General features: G+C 49.1%; 1 protein-coding gene across 1 annotated transcript; it reads right to left on the bottom strand.

The window, feature by feature from the left end:
* Positions 1 to 725: 725 nt before the first annotated feature.
* AMBP (alpha-1-microglobulin/bikunin precursor) lies at positions 726 to 14,079 on the bottom strand. The gene is made up of 10 exons (XM_024562467.4): positions 13,882 to 14,079; positions 12,474 to 12,616; positions 10,861 to 10,937; positions 9,876 to 9,992; positions 9,285 to 9,386; positions 8,430 to 8,476; positions 3,618 to 3,699; positions 2,239 to 2,406; positions 1,750 to 1,923; positions 726 to 898 (listed from the first exon to the last, which is right to left on the bottom strand). Exons 1-10 carry the CDS (start codon positions 13,993 to 13,995, stop codon positions 867 to 869), a joined length of 1,056 nt encoding a protein of 351 aa, XP_024418235.2. The 5' UTR covers positions 13,996 to 14,079; the 3' UTR covers positions 726 to 866.
* Between the last annotated feature and the right edge of the window lie 1,939 nt (positions 14,080 to 16,018).

Genomic DNA, 16,018 nt, shown 5'->3' with positions numbered 1-16,018 from the left:
GCTGGGCTCTGGCTGGACGAAGCTCGCAAGAAGTGTTTATAGATCGGATGTTTGTATATTCGCTGTGTCTGAGCTGGAGGCTGCTGGAGTTGCGTTCTTGGGCCAGGTCGTTGCCTGAGACCCCTCGGGTGGCCTGCCAGTCCTGAGGGGAGGGGAAGCCAGCCTGACCGAGGGCTCCTGGCTCTGGTCCAGGGCCCTGCTGGTCATCATGGATGTGATGTGAAGGTCGGTGAACAGTCTCTTTCTGGGGCAAAGGGCAGGTGGGGAAACAGCCTGAGGCTTTTCAGTTTCCAGCAGCTGGTGCTAGGGACACAGCTGTGAATGAGGTAAAGCTTTGGAGGGGGTTCCATGGAACAGAGGACAGGGGAATTATTTCAGGCACTGACTCACCTGGTCACACGAGGGTACAATTATCCTGACCCTGGGTCGCTGGTGACCTGGTCAAACCTCTCCCAGAAACAAGTACCCAGAGCTTTCCCCTCTTTTTCTAGCTTTACCAAAACAAAGCAATCCTCTTTTATACTCTGTGAGTAAATAGAACTGCGATTCCTGCTTCCTAATTTGCATAGCTCATCGCACGTGTGGAGGGTGGTTCTACTACATCTCCAACACACGCATTTTTCACTCCTGGGAAGGCTCTGCGGCTCATGCCCCGCCCAGCTCTGTCTGCCTGTCCTGCCCCGTCTCCTTACACTTAGGTGACAATGGACAGTCAGGACATGGAATTGGAGGAGTCTATGATTTGGTTTTTATTTGAACCCAGGTCTCTTGGCCCGGCCTGCCCAGTGTGGGGCCCTGGGACAGACGCCAGCCCGCAGCTCCCCTGCCGTCCTCTGGCCTTGGACCTCTGGCCTTCGACTGACCGGTCAGTTGGAGAAGCGCAGCAGCTCCTCGTCTCCTGTGGACACAGAGGCTCAGGGAGCAGGTGTGGGGCCCACCCGTGGGCCGTGGGAGGGGCCAGTCAGGGGAGGGTACACCTCATAGAGGAGGGAAGGCAGCTCGGGCTGAGTGGGAGCCTGAGGCCAGAAACTTCTGCTTGCTGAGTGACTTGCTGAGAGAATGATCTGATTTGTTGCCTCTTCTGATTTACTTCAGATGCCATTTCCCAGTGGGGAAATAAGGCACAGTAATCTTAAGTGGCTGCTATTCCCTGCAATGCTGTAACAGGCATTCCTCCAGAGAGATTGAGGGTTGGGTTCCAGGCCACCGTAATAAAGCAACTATCACAATAAAGTGAGTTGTAATCTCTTCGCTGGTGGAGGGTCTTGCCTTCAGTTTGTAAAAAATACGGTGTCTGTGAAGCGCCATAAAGTGAGGTGTGCCTGCCCTGCTGTCATAGTGCCACTGTCATTGTGAGTGACAGCTGCTGTTAGCTGGGCAGTCATTGCGCGAGGCGCTGTGAAGTCTGGGAAGTAGGTACCTTGTTCCACTTTGCAGAAGAGAAAACTGAGGCTAAAGTTGCCACTTGCCCAGCGTGGCTAGCCTGGGAGTGCCAGCATCAGCGCTGTTCTGCCGTGCTCCTCAGACGACCCTGCACACCCTCCACCTCTACCTGGTACCCCAGGTACCTCATCCAAGCTGGGGTAAGGCCTAGGGCTTAGCCCCATTTTAAAGATGGGAAGCTGAGGCCCAGAGAGTGAATGGGCTGGTCACCTGGTACAGAGTCCAGAACTTAGCTCTCCTAGCCCCCACCTACCAGGGCTCTCCCACCTGGACCCCAGCAGCCTGGCCTCCCACAGGGCCTCCTACCATCACCGGGGACGCCACAGTACTCCTTGCACTCCTTCTCCGAGTAGAACTTGTTGCCGTTGCCTTGGCAGCCCCCATAGGTAAAGAGGATGCACTTTCCCTGGACAGCATCAAATGCCCAGAGCTGGGTGAAGCCTTTGCAGGGGCCACGGACTATGGGGAGGTTGCAGGCCGCTGTGGGGTAGGAGGCAGGCACACAGCATTAGTAATCCTTACAGTTGGCTGACCTGAGGCAAAGGACCTAAACCAGGGGGCCCTGCTCATCTAGATCACAGAGTCTCTTCTGTCTGCGAAACTGGAGCCATGATAAGAGATAACTTGCCTAGGGTTGCCCGTATCCAAATGGCAATTCCTGACTTCAGGAAACTTGCCCTGGAATTCCACCCCTGGAACAACCTCTCTTAACTACCTGTTCAATTGGCAGGTGGTTTGTTGGGAGAACAGCATTGTGAGATGTAGCATGCAGAGAGACAATGGGCCCAAACTCACCCACAGTCCGGCAGGTCTGCAGACAGTCCTTCTCAGTGATGAAGTTGTTGCCGTTGCCCAGACAGCCACCATATTGGAAAGTCTCACAAGCCATGGATGAGCCATTGTAGAAATACCTCTTGACCATCCCCAGGCAAGGACCTTCTGCAGAGCCCAGTTGGCAGGAATCTGGGGAGGGGCAGAACAGCGGCACTTGCTGAGTGCTTATTGTGTACCGGTCACCAGGCTGGACACTTAACCATGCATCATCTCATTTAGTGTTATCTCTGCACTAAGAGAAGGATTACCAATTAATTTTATAAATGAGGATATTGAGCCCTGGCTGGTATGGCTCAGTGGATTGAGTGCTGGCCTGTGAACCAAAGGGTCGCCAGTTCAATTCCCCGTCAGGGCATGTGCCTGGGTTGTGGGCAAGGTCCACAGTGGGGGGCACGTGAGAGGCAACCACACATTGATGTTTCCCTGCTTCTCTTTCTCCTTCCCTTCCCCTCACTCTAAAAATAAATAAATAAAATCTTTTTAAAAAATAAATAAATGAGGGAATTGACTCTTAAGAGGTAAAGTGACTTACCCAGGGTCACACAGAGCTGAGGTTCAAAGTCGTGTCTGTTGGACTCCCAAATCAGTGCTCATTCCATTCCATAACATGGGGAGTTACCAGTGACCCATAGACCCACCAGCCTCTGCATTGGTCTTGTCTGCCCCAATATTCTCACACATTCACTAGCACCCATGCCACAGGCCTGACCTCTTGACCGAGGTCCCCCCATACCTTTGCTCTCCTTGTTCCTGCCCCTGGAATCCATTGCTCTGCAAAACCCTACCTGGATGCCTGGACAGAGCATGAATTCCCCTTCATCCGTGCAGTCCTTGATCTCCTCACCCCTCCATCCTCTGAGCTACTCCAGCCTGTTAGCTGACCCTCCCTTTTGGGTCCATCACTTTCTTCCCTGACTGCCTCCACCACTCGAGCAGAAGTTCCAAAAAGACGTGGGTGATGCATCTCTGTGACTCCAGTGCCAGGCACGGGGTCTGAGGGGGAGCAGGGTTGGGCTCCCACAAGAGCCCTGGTGGTCAGCTCAGCAGGTTGTTATCCCATCGTATAGATGAAGCAACCAAGGCTAGGAGGCCACACAGTGAGACAGACAAGGTGAGCACTGGCTCTTTATTGTGGACTGAGACCATGCCTTATCTCCTCTCTCCCCTCATAACCCCCGGCACAGGGCAGAGTACTTGATTTGCCTTTTCTAGGCCTAGTCCTTGACTCTAGCAGAAAAATCAGAGATTTCATGGTCGTGAGGGCAGTCAGAGTGAGCCAACCACTGGTCCTTCCTCTCTGGAGTATGGCAGAAGGGGGTGAAAAAGTGAGGGATTGTTACCTTCTTTCTTGGTGAAATCAGTTACTAGTTGCCCAGCCCCCGATCCCTCCTCTTCCTGGGGCAGCACAGCCCGCCGGGCTCTCTGTGGGGAAGACAAAGAGGCTGTTGCAGGAACCTTGCCACCATTGCTCACCTGTACCTTTGGAACACATAAGCCATTTGTTTTGGGAATCAGGGTGTAGACAGAAACACAGCTACTAGACTGGTGAATGAATGGCCTGTTTTCCTGAAAGCATCAACCTGAATTCCAGAATGGGGATCACAGGACAGATTTCTGGTCTGAAATGAAAAACCAGAACCTTGAGGTATAACAATGCCTCACATCCAACATCCAGTTGAAGTGTCCAAAGAATGTAAAAATGGAAAAGAAATCTACCCTGGAGTTGGAAACCAGGGAAGGGCAGGGCAGTACTCCCATGCAAGAAGCTTGAAGGCATTTGTACACAACAGAGCACGGGTGTGATTGGTTTGCAGGAAAGGCTGCTTACAGTGGAAGCTCCTTACAAAGGAGAAGCTGTCTAGAGAGTGAGGAGAAAGGGCCTGAGATTGAACCTAACACTCCCAGCTGTGGTGGTTGGGGCTGTAGCACAGGGCAGGCTGCCAAAGCTGTCAAAGGGGTCTCTGAGTATAGAGTCCCCTGAGGCAGGATTCCATGGCAATTTAAGAAGGGATAAACGGGGAAATTCAGGCCACCAGACAGTCTTCCTGCCCACAAATGAGACCTGGAATTGGCAAAAGTAAAACTACAGTAACCTTCAACTTTTTCCTTCTCCTTTTAAGATGCAAGTGAAAGCTGTGATCAGGGACTCCACTGTCTACCAGAACCCATCTCAAGCTGGTCGCATATAGGCCTTTCTTGGTGAGAACGAAGGAAAAGGGAAAAATTGTGGGGACAAATTAAATAATGCAGCTGCTCAAAAGAATCCGATTGAGCTGTAGAAATATCGCCACCAAACATAGGATGACAGTAAGAAAAAGGCAAAAATTTAAACCATCAATGATATTCAAGATGACATTGCATCAATATAACAGGAGCCAACAATTATGGAAATGAATAGCAAGAGAAGTAGAAGGTTATTAGAGATGAAAAGATTTTGTTGAATTTAACCACACAGTGGAAATAATAAACTACAGTTTAGAGACTATAAGAAATAAATTAACATAATAGGAATTCTAGAGGAGAGACAATCAATATAGAAATAATAGAAGAAAACTGTTCTCATTCGAAGAAAGACTTGAGTTGTCCACTTACAAGAGCTCACAGGGAATGAGGCAAAATTAATGAAGAGCCCCACCTAGGCCTTTCCTAGAGACAAAGGATAAAGAGCCCAGGGGCCCTTGGAGGAGATGATGACATTTAATGAAAGAAGCTGCAGAGTAATATCTAGGGTTATAAAAGGGAAAACATGGTAACCCAGGAATTCTTCACTCATCCAAGTTGTTGGCCATGTGATATAAACACAGGAAGGCATTCCCAGACATACCAGGGTCAAGGAGTTTTCTAATTATGTATCTTTCTGGAAAAAATCACTTATGGAAGTATTCCCACCAGCTAAGGAGGGAAAAGAGATGGTGTGATAGCAAAGATTGATGGTAAAGTATTAAGCCAATAAAATGTAGAGTTTGGGTTAAATTGTTAAAATGGTCATATAACAATGTAAATGTTTAAAGTAATTCTTGAAACAAAAGATAGAAAATATAAACATCGATCTCAGATAATATCCACAAAAATGGGGATGTTGAAAACCTGGAAGAAAGCAATGGAAGTGTGCCACAAGTCTCTCTTTTGCAAAGGAAGTTGTTAGTTATTGTTTCATTCTTGACATTGATGAGGAAATACAGATTCTGTTGTGATCTGGATGGAGATGGCAGATTGAAATGTCCCTCAAAATTGCCCTCTAATACCTAACAATTAGCAAAAAATGAATTCAAAAATACCAGCCCCCAAATGTTCTTCAACATCACCCAAACAAGGAAAGGGGCATAATTTAAAGCAAAAACTAAAACTGTTGCTCAAGGAAATAAAACACATATTCTGAAGCTGAACAGGATGGTCAGTAAGGGTCAGCTCCTAGTCCTGCCCTCCGACTTCCAGCTCTGGCAAGTCATCAAATTCCTGATAGTGCTCCCTAATATTCCCAAATCCTGAGAGCAGAAAATTGAGGGCAACCCTATCATTTCCCTCTTCTGGCAGAGGAGCAGTGAAAATGACTAGTGGGAGGGAAAGTTTAGAGGCTGACTCCCTCTAAGTGAAGGTTCTGGGTCTATGCAGTCTAGTGCTCCAGGGGGTGTCCCAATGGGCCCGATGTACATCACTTCCAGCCCCAACCAGGGGGAATGAAGCCCACATAGGACACTTAGCAGTCCTTCAAAAGAGAAAGCTAATGAGGGTATTCCAACAACCTTGGACTTCAGAAGAGTAGATAGAGCACCAAAACCCAGACCTTACACTGATTTTGGAGGAAAGGGAAGTAGGGTCAAAGTTAGTGGGAAAAGAACCAAGGAGTAAATGAAACCCCACACCCCATCAAATTAGAACAAACTGAAAGTCTGACTAAAACTGACTTGCAAGAACAAGATAAAAAGAAATAATACAGAAACAACCCAGACCCACTCTCCTTTGTCCCTTCCCTTCCACAGGTGTTAATCTAAGGCACCCTACCTGTGACACCTTCCTCAGAAGAAAATACAACTCAAGGAACAGAAGGCAATTCCTTGGTGGCCTCAAGCTATACAATGGCTTCATAAGAACAGGCATTTATTAAAACAAGACTCAAATACGAAATGGTAAGTAATAGACTAAGATGAAAAGAGAGAACCAGGATTAGATAAACAAATTGAGAACCCAAACTCTGTAAATTCAGGGCGATTGAATAAATTAGAAATAGTGAGGAACAGAATGGATGCTGTCAAATGGGATGACTGTCCAAGAATAAAGGTCAGTGATAATACAGATGAAAGTAATTTGAGAGGAATTAGTAGATGTGGAAGACAAAGATGCCCTGGCACGAAGAACAAGTGCTCCCAAGGTAGTAGAACCCACAAATGGGATGGAGGATGAATCCCATGCAAGAGAGTTCCCTGAAAGACAAAGAAATCTAATCTAAGCATGTTGTATTCCAGGAAGTTCTGATAGGGAATTCTCGACACAAAGACGTGGCCTTGTTAAGACATTGACCTTGAGGACTAGCTTTGTCCAGGCACCTGGGCAGAAGAAGCAAAGTGCTTACAAGGAGAAGGAACATTGGGTTGGCCTCTGGATTCTCACAGCGATCATCAATACTTGATAACATTGGAGCAGAGCAGATGAAACTTCTGAGGGGAAGAAGACAAACCCAAGAATATGATACCCACTGTCATTCAAGTTTGAAGGACATGAGGAGACAATCTCAAAAAGGAAGAATTCAGGGATGAAAACACCCATGAACCCTCCTTGAAAACATCGCTAGGTAAAGAAATGGCACTAATTAAGAGATTAATAGGAATAAGGAGCTCAGGAGTGGAGAAGTTATGGTTATGTTCACTACGGGTGAGTATAGAATCCATTAAAATACAGAACCAGTACTAAACGACTGGGAATTATGGTGACAGCAGTAGGCTGGACAGCGTAAAGAAAAGGGGGACAGGAGATGGAACAAAGTTTGGGAGTGCCAACAGCTGTCTTTCAAACCACAGGCAACAACAGACGTCCTCTAAAAGTAGGTCCAGGGATGCCAGCCTCCTAAATGATTTTTCATAACCTTGCCTCTACTCAGAGCCTTCTTTAAGAAAGAAATCTTTTGTGGTGGAGAAATATCTACTTGAAGTTCAAGAAGCCCACTTCATTTTTTTAAAAAAGTAAAGAAAACTACAATCAAAGCTTTTAAAAATTAGAAGTAGCATTTGCAATATAATCCCACTTAATAACAGTGTATCTAAATCCGTGCTTCTGTCTAGCCAATCTTCCTGCCACCTGGCCTGCCCACGTGCATGTCCAGATTCCCGGACTGATGTGAATGCTGGTCATTTGGGGGTGGTGGAATTTTTTAGAAATGTCCAATTTTAAAAAACTTTTCTGCCTTGTTTTAATTCCTTATCATGAATATATGTTAGTTTTATAAAATCAATGGTAATTTTTCTTAAAAATGTAGAAGCAAACAAATAATATGTTAACTGTTAATTCTATGCAAGAGTAAGGACATTTTTTTTTTACTTGCTTGGATATTTTCGATGTTCAAGAATACATTTCTAAATAAACATTATATATATTTATACACACATTTATACACACATCAGCAGAATAAATTAAGATACATAATTTTCAAATGATCAGAGGGAAAATTAGTAAATAAAGCCTAATCAATATGGCAAAAAGCAGGAAAGTAAAACAGGAGAGTAAGGAAGCCCCAAAAATCAAAAGGCAGCACAAGAGTCCTGCCCTGTGTCCTGAGAAGCTGCTTGCTGTCAGGTTTTCTATTTTTTAGAAAGAGCAATTAATTTTATTTTCATTTATTGAGTATTGTTAGTTCATTATTAAATATCTTACTACTTTTAGGCACGATGCTAAGACCTTTTCTAACATGGCACTGAATTCCAGCTCTTGGAAGGACTAATTACCCCATTTCGTACATGAGAAAAGTGAGGTTCAGAGGGCGCAGCAGCTCGCCTCAATGGCAGAACCAAGGCTAAACCCCGGTGGGACTGCCTTCAACACCCAGGCCTCTCACTGCCTTCCCTCAACCCCTCTCAACGACCCCACCCCCCACCACAGCAGGGCCTAAGCAAGGGCAACAAAAATGGAGCAGGCAGGGGGTAGCAGGAAGAGGTACTCACTGGGGGTGAAGTGGGCTCTGGTTCCTGCTCCCCGGGGACACACTCTCCTAGGTCAGAGGACAGGGCACAGAGGTGAGGACGAGGACCACACTTGATGAGCATCCTAGACCAGGGAGGACTTTGCTTCTTTCACACTGCTGCCCATATGCCAGGTGGGCATTGCACTGACAGCTGGCTTGTGCATTAGCCTCTTCACGAATGGCTCCACCCACATGATCAGCTGAAGGTCATTCATCACAAAAGCTACAGGCTGGTGGCTGCACCATCATCACTGTCGCTGTTGTCTCCACCCCACCACCAGCATTTCATCAGCACCATCACAGAACAGCAGTGGCTACCATTTGTTGAGCACTTACGAGACACCAGGCACATCACTATTGTATTTAACAACTTTATCTCCTCCCAGCAACTTATAAGGGAGACGTTATTATCCCCATTTTACAGATGAGGAAAATGAGGGTCTGGAAAATTGACCAGCCAAAGAAAGCCAGCCACACAGCTCAACATGAACCCAGGTGTTCAAACTCTGGAGGCCATGCTCTTCACCCTTACCTTCTATGACCTCCTTAGAGGCACCTAAGGATTCTGGGTATAACCTCAATTAGACTCATAGCAGTAGAGTGAACACTGAATTGGTTCTAGTACAGGCTCTGCCAGCCGGGTACATGCTATGTGACTTGGAGTAAATCCAGGGGCCCTAGCTGCCTTCTCTGTAAGGAAAAAGGGGGACTGTAGCTCTGCTTATCTCGGAGGATTATAAATAAGAAAGACCCAGGGGCAAGGAAGATGTTACCTGGGGGCCATGAAGGTTGAGGAGGAGACAGAAGCGTGAGGTGGGGTGGGGGTGCCATTTACCTCTGTCGGCCATTGTGAAGATGGAGTCCTTGGGGATGCCCAAGCCCAGGGCAAACTCCCTGAACTCCTCCAGCAGGTCTTCCCGAAGTTGTGGCTCCCGCCCTACAAGTGGGGAGCAGAGAAGACACCTAGAACCTCGTGGCCTGGGCTGGCAGGACCTGAGGTCATGTTGCCCAGTGATTTCCATTTAGGGGAAGTGTGAAACTATTGGTCCAATTTGGTCTCTTCAAAGCGTTTATGCAAAGATCAGCTCCAGGAAAGGAAGGCGTGTCCCCTCCCAAGTGCCAACCCAGGTCTCCCAAATCCCCACAGAGGCCTCCTCCCCAGACTTCTTTAAGGGCCTGAAGGCTCTGGAATTCTTTGGGTCTGGAATTTTGGAAATCAAAAGAAGAGGATTCTGCCTAAAATGTGAGACTGAGCTCTGCCTCCTTCACAGAGAGAGTAAATGTTCTCACCTATCCTGTAACTGAAGTTTTATCAGAAGGAAAAGGTGAAACACCCTGTTCCTCCCCACTCTGCTCCACTGTCCCTAAATCATGAGTCTCCCCCTACCCCCAGCTCCAGTGAGCTTATCTAGTTCCAGCCCCTTACCATAGAGCTTGGCGGTAATAGTGGGTCCACGGTGGTGGCTGAGTTTCTTGGTCAGAGTAATGGCATACTCATCGTAGTTGGTATGGACCACATAGGACTCTAGGGTGAAGTTCCATTCTGCATGGGAGATGCAGGGAAACAAAGGGCTCGGTGGTCAGAGGCTCTTGTAGCCTGAGATCCTTCACCTATTCACCCACACATCACCTACTCAGCCATCCTGTCTACCCATCCCTTCCATACACTTGGATATCTATTCACCCATCTATCTCCTGCATAGAGTCATCGTTCATTCATCCACCATCATTCCATCCGTCTTCTCCATATGTCAGTCCAGAAGTTTATCCATTTTCCTTCCTCCCTCCCTCCTTCCTCCTTTCCCTCCTTTCTTTTTCCTCCATCTATTGAGTCATCAGTTTATCTAGTAGATGATTGATTAACTCACCTATCTGCCATCCATACATATGTATATTCATTTACCAAAGTTTGTTTATTCTCTCATTTATCCAACTATTCACCTACCCAAACATTCATATAATCAACCCCTAACACAATTATTTGATACATAGAGCATATTCAATAAACATTTGCTGGATAGATGAATAAATTCAAGTCCATGTTCCTCTGTCACTTAGCGCCACGCACACTGTACATGGTAGATGCTTTGCAAATTTGTATCAGCTGATTGCAGATGCCCAACATGAAGACTGATGAAATCTTGATGTTATCCTTACATTCACACACACCATCAGTCTAATTCTGGGTGTGCACGTACATTAGAGAGAGAGAGAAAGAAGAAGACGAAGAGGGAGGAGGAGGAGGAGGAATTTTGGAGGAAGGCTAGATGACATCTCAGAAAAAGAGGAGGAGAGATTACAGGGAGAGAGAAAGCTGAGACACAGGAAAGAGCTTATGACACTGAGGTATTTTTTTTTTTTTTTTTTTAGCAAAGGAGAGAACTGCAGGCGTCTCCTTTGACCCAGCTTACTGGATTTGTGAAAGCGGAACTTTCCATTGGTGTCTGTTTTCTCAAAAAACCCAGACAGCTCCTCACAGACACCATTCCTGGAAATCAACAAATAAAATAAAAAGGTAAATTCTGGTGGAGAACATGGTCCCAATACCCCCCTTCTCCTCCTCCTCCCAGGTCCTTCTCAATCTTTCTTTTCTTTTTTTAATTTGGAAAGTAACATTTTCAAATCTCTTTTGTTTAAAACACTTACACCAGCCCTAGAAGACACCCATTTCACATATGAGGGAACAGAGGGGCAGAGAAGAAAAGGGACTAGTCCATGCCATCTCTTGGCAAAGCGTGTACTAAAAATCAAATCTGTACATTATACCGATGCACTGGGAAGTGAGAGTGACGAATGAACGCATGCATTTATTACTCTGTGTGTCTCTTGCCCTCGTGCCCTTGGCTGTGAAGCGAGGGTGATGATAGTTTCTACCTCACATTGTGGTCGGGGGCATCAAATGAGATACCATATGTAAAGAGCTTGGAGTAAGTACCTTGCACATCGTAGCTCTTACTGTTACAATGATTATTACTCGTTGAGCAGCAGCAGGTCTGCGCCGTGCACTGTGCTGGGGATACAGAGGAGGGCAAGACAGACCCTGCCCCATACGCAGCTTCCAATCGAGTGGGACAGGTGGGCAGGCACGAGGTGCTCCGAGAGCACAAAGACAGACACGTAACCTGAACCTGCGGGGATCAGGGGGGACCTCCTCCTTCTGGAGGAAGGGACATAGAACCTGAGTCCTGAAGGATCCCTAGGAGTTGGCCCAGGGAGGTGGGGAGAGGTTTCCCTAGTAGGAGGAACATATGGCACAAAGGCCAAGAGGTAAGAGAGGATGAAGGATTCCAGGATCTGAAAGCAGGTCCACAGGGGTGGGTCACAGAGTACATGGAGAGAGTGGGGCAGGGAATGGTGAGTGCGGGGAGGGGCCTGGAAGGCCACGTGAGAGGGGTTGAATTTTATTCCCAACAGCAATAGAGAAGTGGTATGGAAAGATTTAAGCAGATTTGAGTCTCTGAAAGGTCTTTCTGGTTGCTAGGTGAAGACTGGATTGAATGGAAAGTTCGAGATTAGAGGTGGGGAGAAATGCAGAGAGGCTGTTGTAGATGATCAGGGGAGAAAGGCAGGTGGCTCAGACCAAGGCTGGTGGTGGGGAAGGCGGAAGAAGTGAACAGATGGGAGGGATTTTGGAAGAGAAAGGACAAGGCTCGATCATGGGTTGAATGGCCCATGGCAGCAGAAGCAAGAGTTTAGGCTACTGCTTTCCCACCCAGCTTTCCAGATTGGGTCCCTGGCGGGTCGAAGTGCCCTTAATGCACTAAGGGATGCACTGGGAGCAACAGCAGGTTGAAAAACAGGCGTAGTGTTGGAGGCATTGCCCTTGAGGTGCAGGTGGGATAATTAAAAACGATGCCCTGGGGTGGGGGGGAGCAAACAGTAGAGAGATCTCAAGCTCAGAGCCCAGGGCCTGGCTGGAAGGAGAGACCTGTAACTTTGCAGGCCATGGTGGTGACTGAAGCCAGGGTGGGGTGCTGGGGGGCCCTGGTCCCTCTTGCCCCTCCCACCCCATCCCCAAGCTCACCGCCAACGAGTGCTGGTCGTGCTGATCTGCCTCTCTGTTGCTCCCTCTCTCAGCAGCAGCGTGCTCATGGTCAGCCTGTCCTTGAACCTCATCAGCCATGGGCAGGTGGAGCCTATGGCCACGTTGAACCATTTCCCGTAGAACTAGGAGGCAGCCACAACGTGGAGGGTCTGGATTTGGCCTCAGACCTCAAAGAAGACTTGGCAGACGTCTGCTCCCCTCCCTCCTCTGAGTGACTAAAACTCTTAAGTGATAACATCTTATAGCTAATTGGAGGCCACACAGCTTCAAGGGAGGATGCAGCCCTAATAACAGAACTTCAGGCATGTAGCAAGCTTAGAAAGGAGGGGTTCAAGTGGGGTCCCACCTGCCCAAAAGAAGCCTTCCTCTGTGCAATCTGAGGTCTGTGCCTGTCACTTGGATGGGGTCCAAATTCTCACACCCTAAAGTCATCACCAACCAGTGCTCCCCAAGAGCAGGAGTCAGGGGACAGGGTGCTCACTACCTTGCAAGCAGCCCAGGGCCCCATGTTATAAAGTACCTCCTTTCTTTGAGCTGATCCAGGACAAGCCTGATGCCTCTCTCTCCTGACTGCACGTCGGAGAGTTGTGAGAGCCCCCACATGCCTGCCAAGGGCCAGTGAGCCTGCGCCCCTTCCCCATCACAGACCACCTCTGGGCCCTGCTCCTCATTACCTCTCCACCCATGGCCCTTCCTTGTCCCTGAAAGTAAGTAAAATCCACAGGATGCCACAGCGAGGGTCTCAGAGCCCCCCTGTGCCGATGTGCAGACTGAGCCCTGGGTGGACAAGGTTCTGTTTCAGGTCCACCCAGTGATTCAGGCAGCGCTGGACCTGGAAGGAAGGCCTAGGACTCCCTGCGCACAGCGCGCTTGTCCCCGTCAGCCCCGAACTCTGGCCTGATTCTCTTCTCCCACACACCGCCCTGTGCCACCCAGGCCTGTGAGGGCAGAGGACACAGCACAGGCTAACGGGATGCTGTGGGGTGAGGTGAGTGGTTGAAGGGGGAGGGTTGGGGTGGGGTGGGCAGGAAGAGTCCGGAAAAGCTGGGCTTTGTGGAGTAAGGGTGGCTGAGGGGCAGCAGTCAGCTCAAAGCCTTCTCCGGGGAGGGTTCTAATAGAACCACGGGTTCCCCTTGGAACCTGAGAGGACAGGTTTGAAGGTGAGCGTGTTTGACTTGGGATGTCAGACAAGAGTCCCACAGAGTGGCAGGTGCGTTGAGTTGTCGCTTCAACAAATCCCAGATGGCAGAGCAGGAAAAGCCTTTAGGGGCCCACCCCTGGAGTTCCAGATGGGGAGAGAGAGACCCCAAGGCAAGCAAGGCTTGCCCCCCACAGCAAGGCCCAGCTGCTCAGACACTGCCATCACCCCCAGAAAAGCCAGCCTTACCCTAGATAAGTTGAAGTTCTCTTGCACTTGGAGGTCATCTGGCAGTGTGGGCACAGGGTTGGCAGTGACTGCCAGGCAGGCGGTCAGCAGCAGCAGGGCCCTGAGGCTCTGCATAGCTCTACCTAGCAGGTCCCTCGTGGGCTCAGTCTGGGGACAGAGGAGCTCCCTGCCTGAGACAACTGCAAACTGAAGCTGGGGAAGGGGTCAGTGGGTCATGGTGACTTTGGTGTTTGCCCTGCTCTGACAGGACCAATCAGGGCCTCAAGGCCGGGTCTGATCGATACCTCGTAGCGTCCTGGCTGGGGTCAGTGGTCCAAAGGGGCCAGGGCGTCTGTTTCAGAGGCGGTGTTGGCCAAACACAGCAGGGCCCAGATGCAGCTGAGGCTGTGCTCACCCCCAGAAAGACTTCTCCAGAGACTCCCACCTGTCACGGGGGTATGTGAGGATGCAGGGTACAGCTAGCCCTGACCTTTCCTGCTGAGTCATTGCACCCAGACCTCACACTCCCCAGAGGCAGGAGGACAAGCCTGAGTGGGCCCATTTCTCATATGAGAAAACTGAGGCTCAGGGAGAGGAAGTGACTTATCAGAGACCACAGGGAGGTCTACAATATCTTGTCCGCAGCGTTCCGTCTCTCACCGCGGGTTTCCCACAGCCCCCCACAAATCACAGTAGAACTAACGATGGTGGCGACTGGAATGACAGCTCCTGTGCGCGGAGCACCTGCTCTGTGCCAGCTGTGCTCCTGTGCTAAACACTCACCCACCACCGCCCCACACCCCAGGTGCGAGTTTCCCCCTCTTAGACAGGGGACTGGAGTCTCCAAGAGGCAAACGACTTGCCCCAGGTCTCACCAGCGGTAAGTGGCGTCACCGAGGGAGGCAGCGTTTGGTGTGGTTGGGTGCATGGACTCGGGAGCCAGACTGCCTTCTGCGCCACTCACCGGCTGTGAGGCCTCGGTGGGCGACTTCACTGCTCAGTGCCTCGGTTTCCTCATCTGTGAAGGGGGGTACTACTAGTTCCATAGTATCATCGTGAGGATACTATGCTTGTATCAGCTCTTGAGGCGGGTTGCAGAGTGTCCCCCAAACTCACGTGCACCCGGAATCTCTGTACCTGACCTCATTTGCAGATGTAATTAGTAAAGATGAGGTCGGCCTGGACGGGCATGGGTCCTAATCCAATGACCGGTGTCTTCCTAAGGGAAAGAGGAGGCGGATTCAGACGGTGACACAGAGACACACAGGGAAGGTGGTCAGGTGAAGGCGGAGGCAGAGATTAGAGTGAAGCAGCTGCAGGTCAAGGCCAAGGACAGCAGGCAGACACCAGAAGCCAGGAAGAGGCAAGGAAGAATTCTTCCCTAGAACCTACAGGAGAGACATGGCCCTGCTGACAACTTGGGGTTGGACTTCCAACCTCCAGTATAAATTCATGTTGTTTTAAGCCATCCACTCTGTAGTACCTTGTTAACGGCAGCCTTAGAAGACTACACAGTATTCATTAAATTAAAAAAATGGAGTGAAAACATTTTAAAACTTAGGTCTGTTTGTCTCTGAAGCTCAAACTCTTGCCAGGCATGCTGCAGGCCTCTGTATAAAGTGCTCTTCTCTGGTGGTCGGAGCTGCTGTCCTTTTTCCCTGCTCTAGGCATAGAACATTCCAGACACACAGCAGCTGCCCTGCTACGGCTGGGAATGACCCCTTCAGATAGGCCGCTCCATAAGCAAGCCCCTGCTCATGGGAGAATCCGGACTTCCCCACACACAGTGGCACCAGCACACGGTGTGTTAGAGCCAGCCAGCCCGTTTGTCTTCCACCAGCATCAGGAAGAGTGTGTTTCCTTTGCTCCAACACTGCCAGCTTGGCTACTGATGGCATCTCCCTTTTGCTTTGGCTGCCAGGAAGCTCAAAGCCGTGTTACAAGTTTAATCACAACAATTGTGTTGGCTTATATTTGGGGGACAATTATCTTCCCTCTTGTTCACAAAGTCATTTATGGTTTGGCTAGTGGTGGTAGTAAGGAGGCAGTCTGGAGTAAGAGAAGGGCAGAGAAGGGGGAGCCAGAAGCCCTGGCTTCTTGTTCTGCGTGACTTTGGGATGACTTTCCCTCTCTGAAGTCCACTTTCCTCATCTGGAAG

Source organism: Desmodus rotundus, chromosome 1 (assembly GCF_022682495.2).
Source record: "Desmodus rotundus isolate HL8 chromosome 1, HLdesRot8A.1, whole genome shotgun sequence".
NCBI lineage: Eukaryota > Metazoa > Chordata > Mammalia > Chiroptera > Phyllostomidae > Desmodus > Desmodus rotundus.
This window is presented reverse-complemented; position numbering and strand designations above follow the sequence as displayed.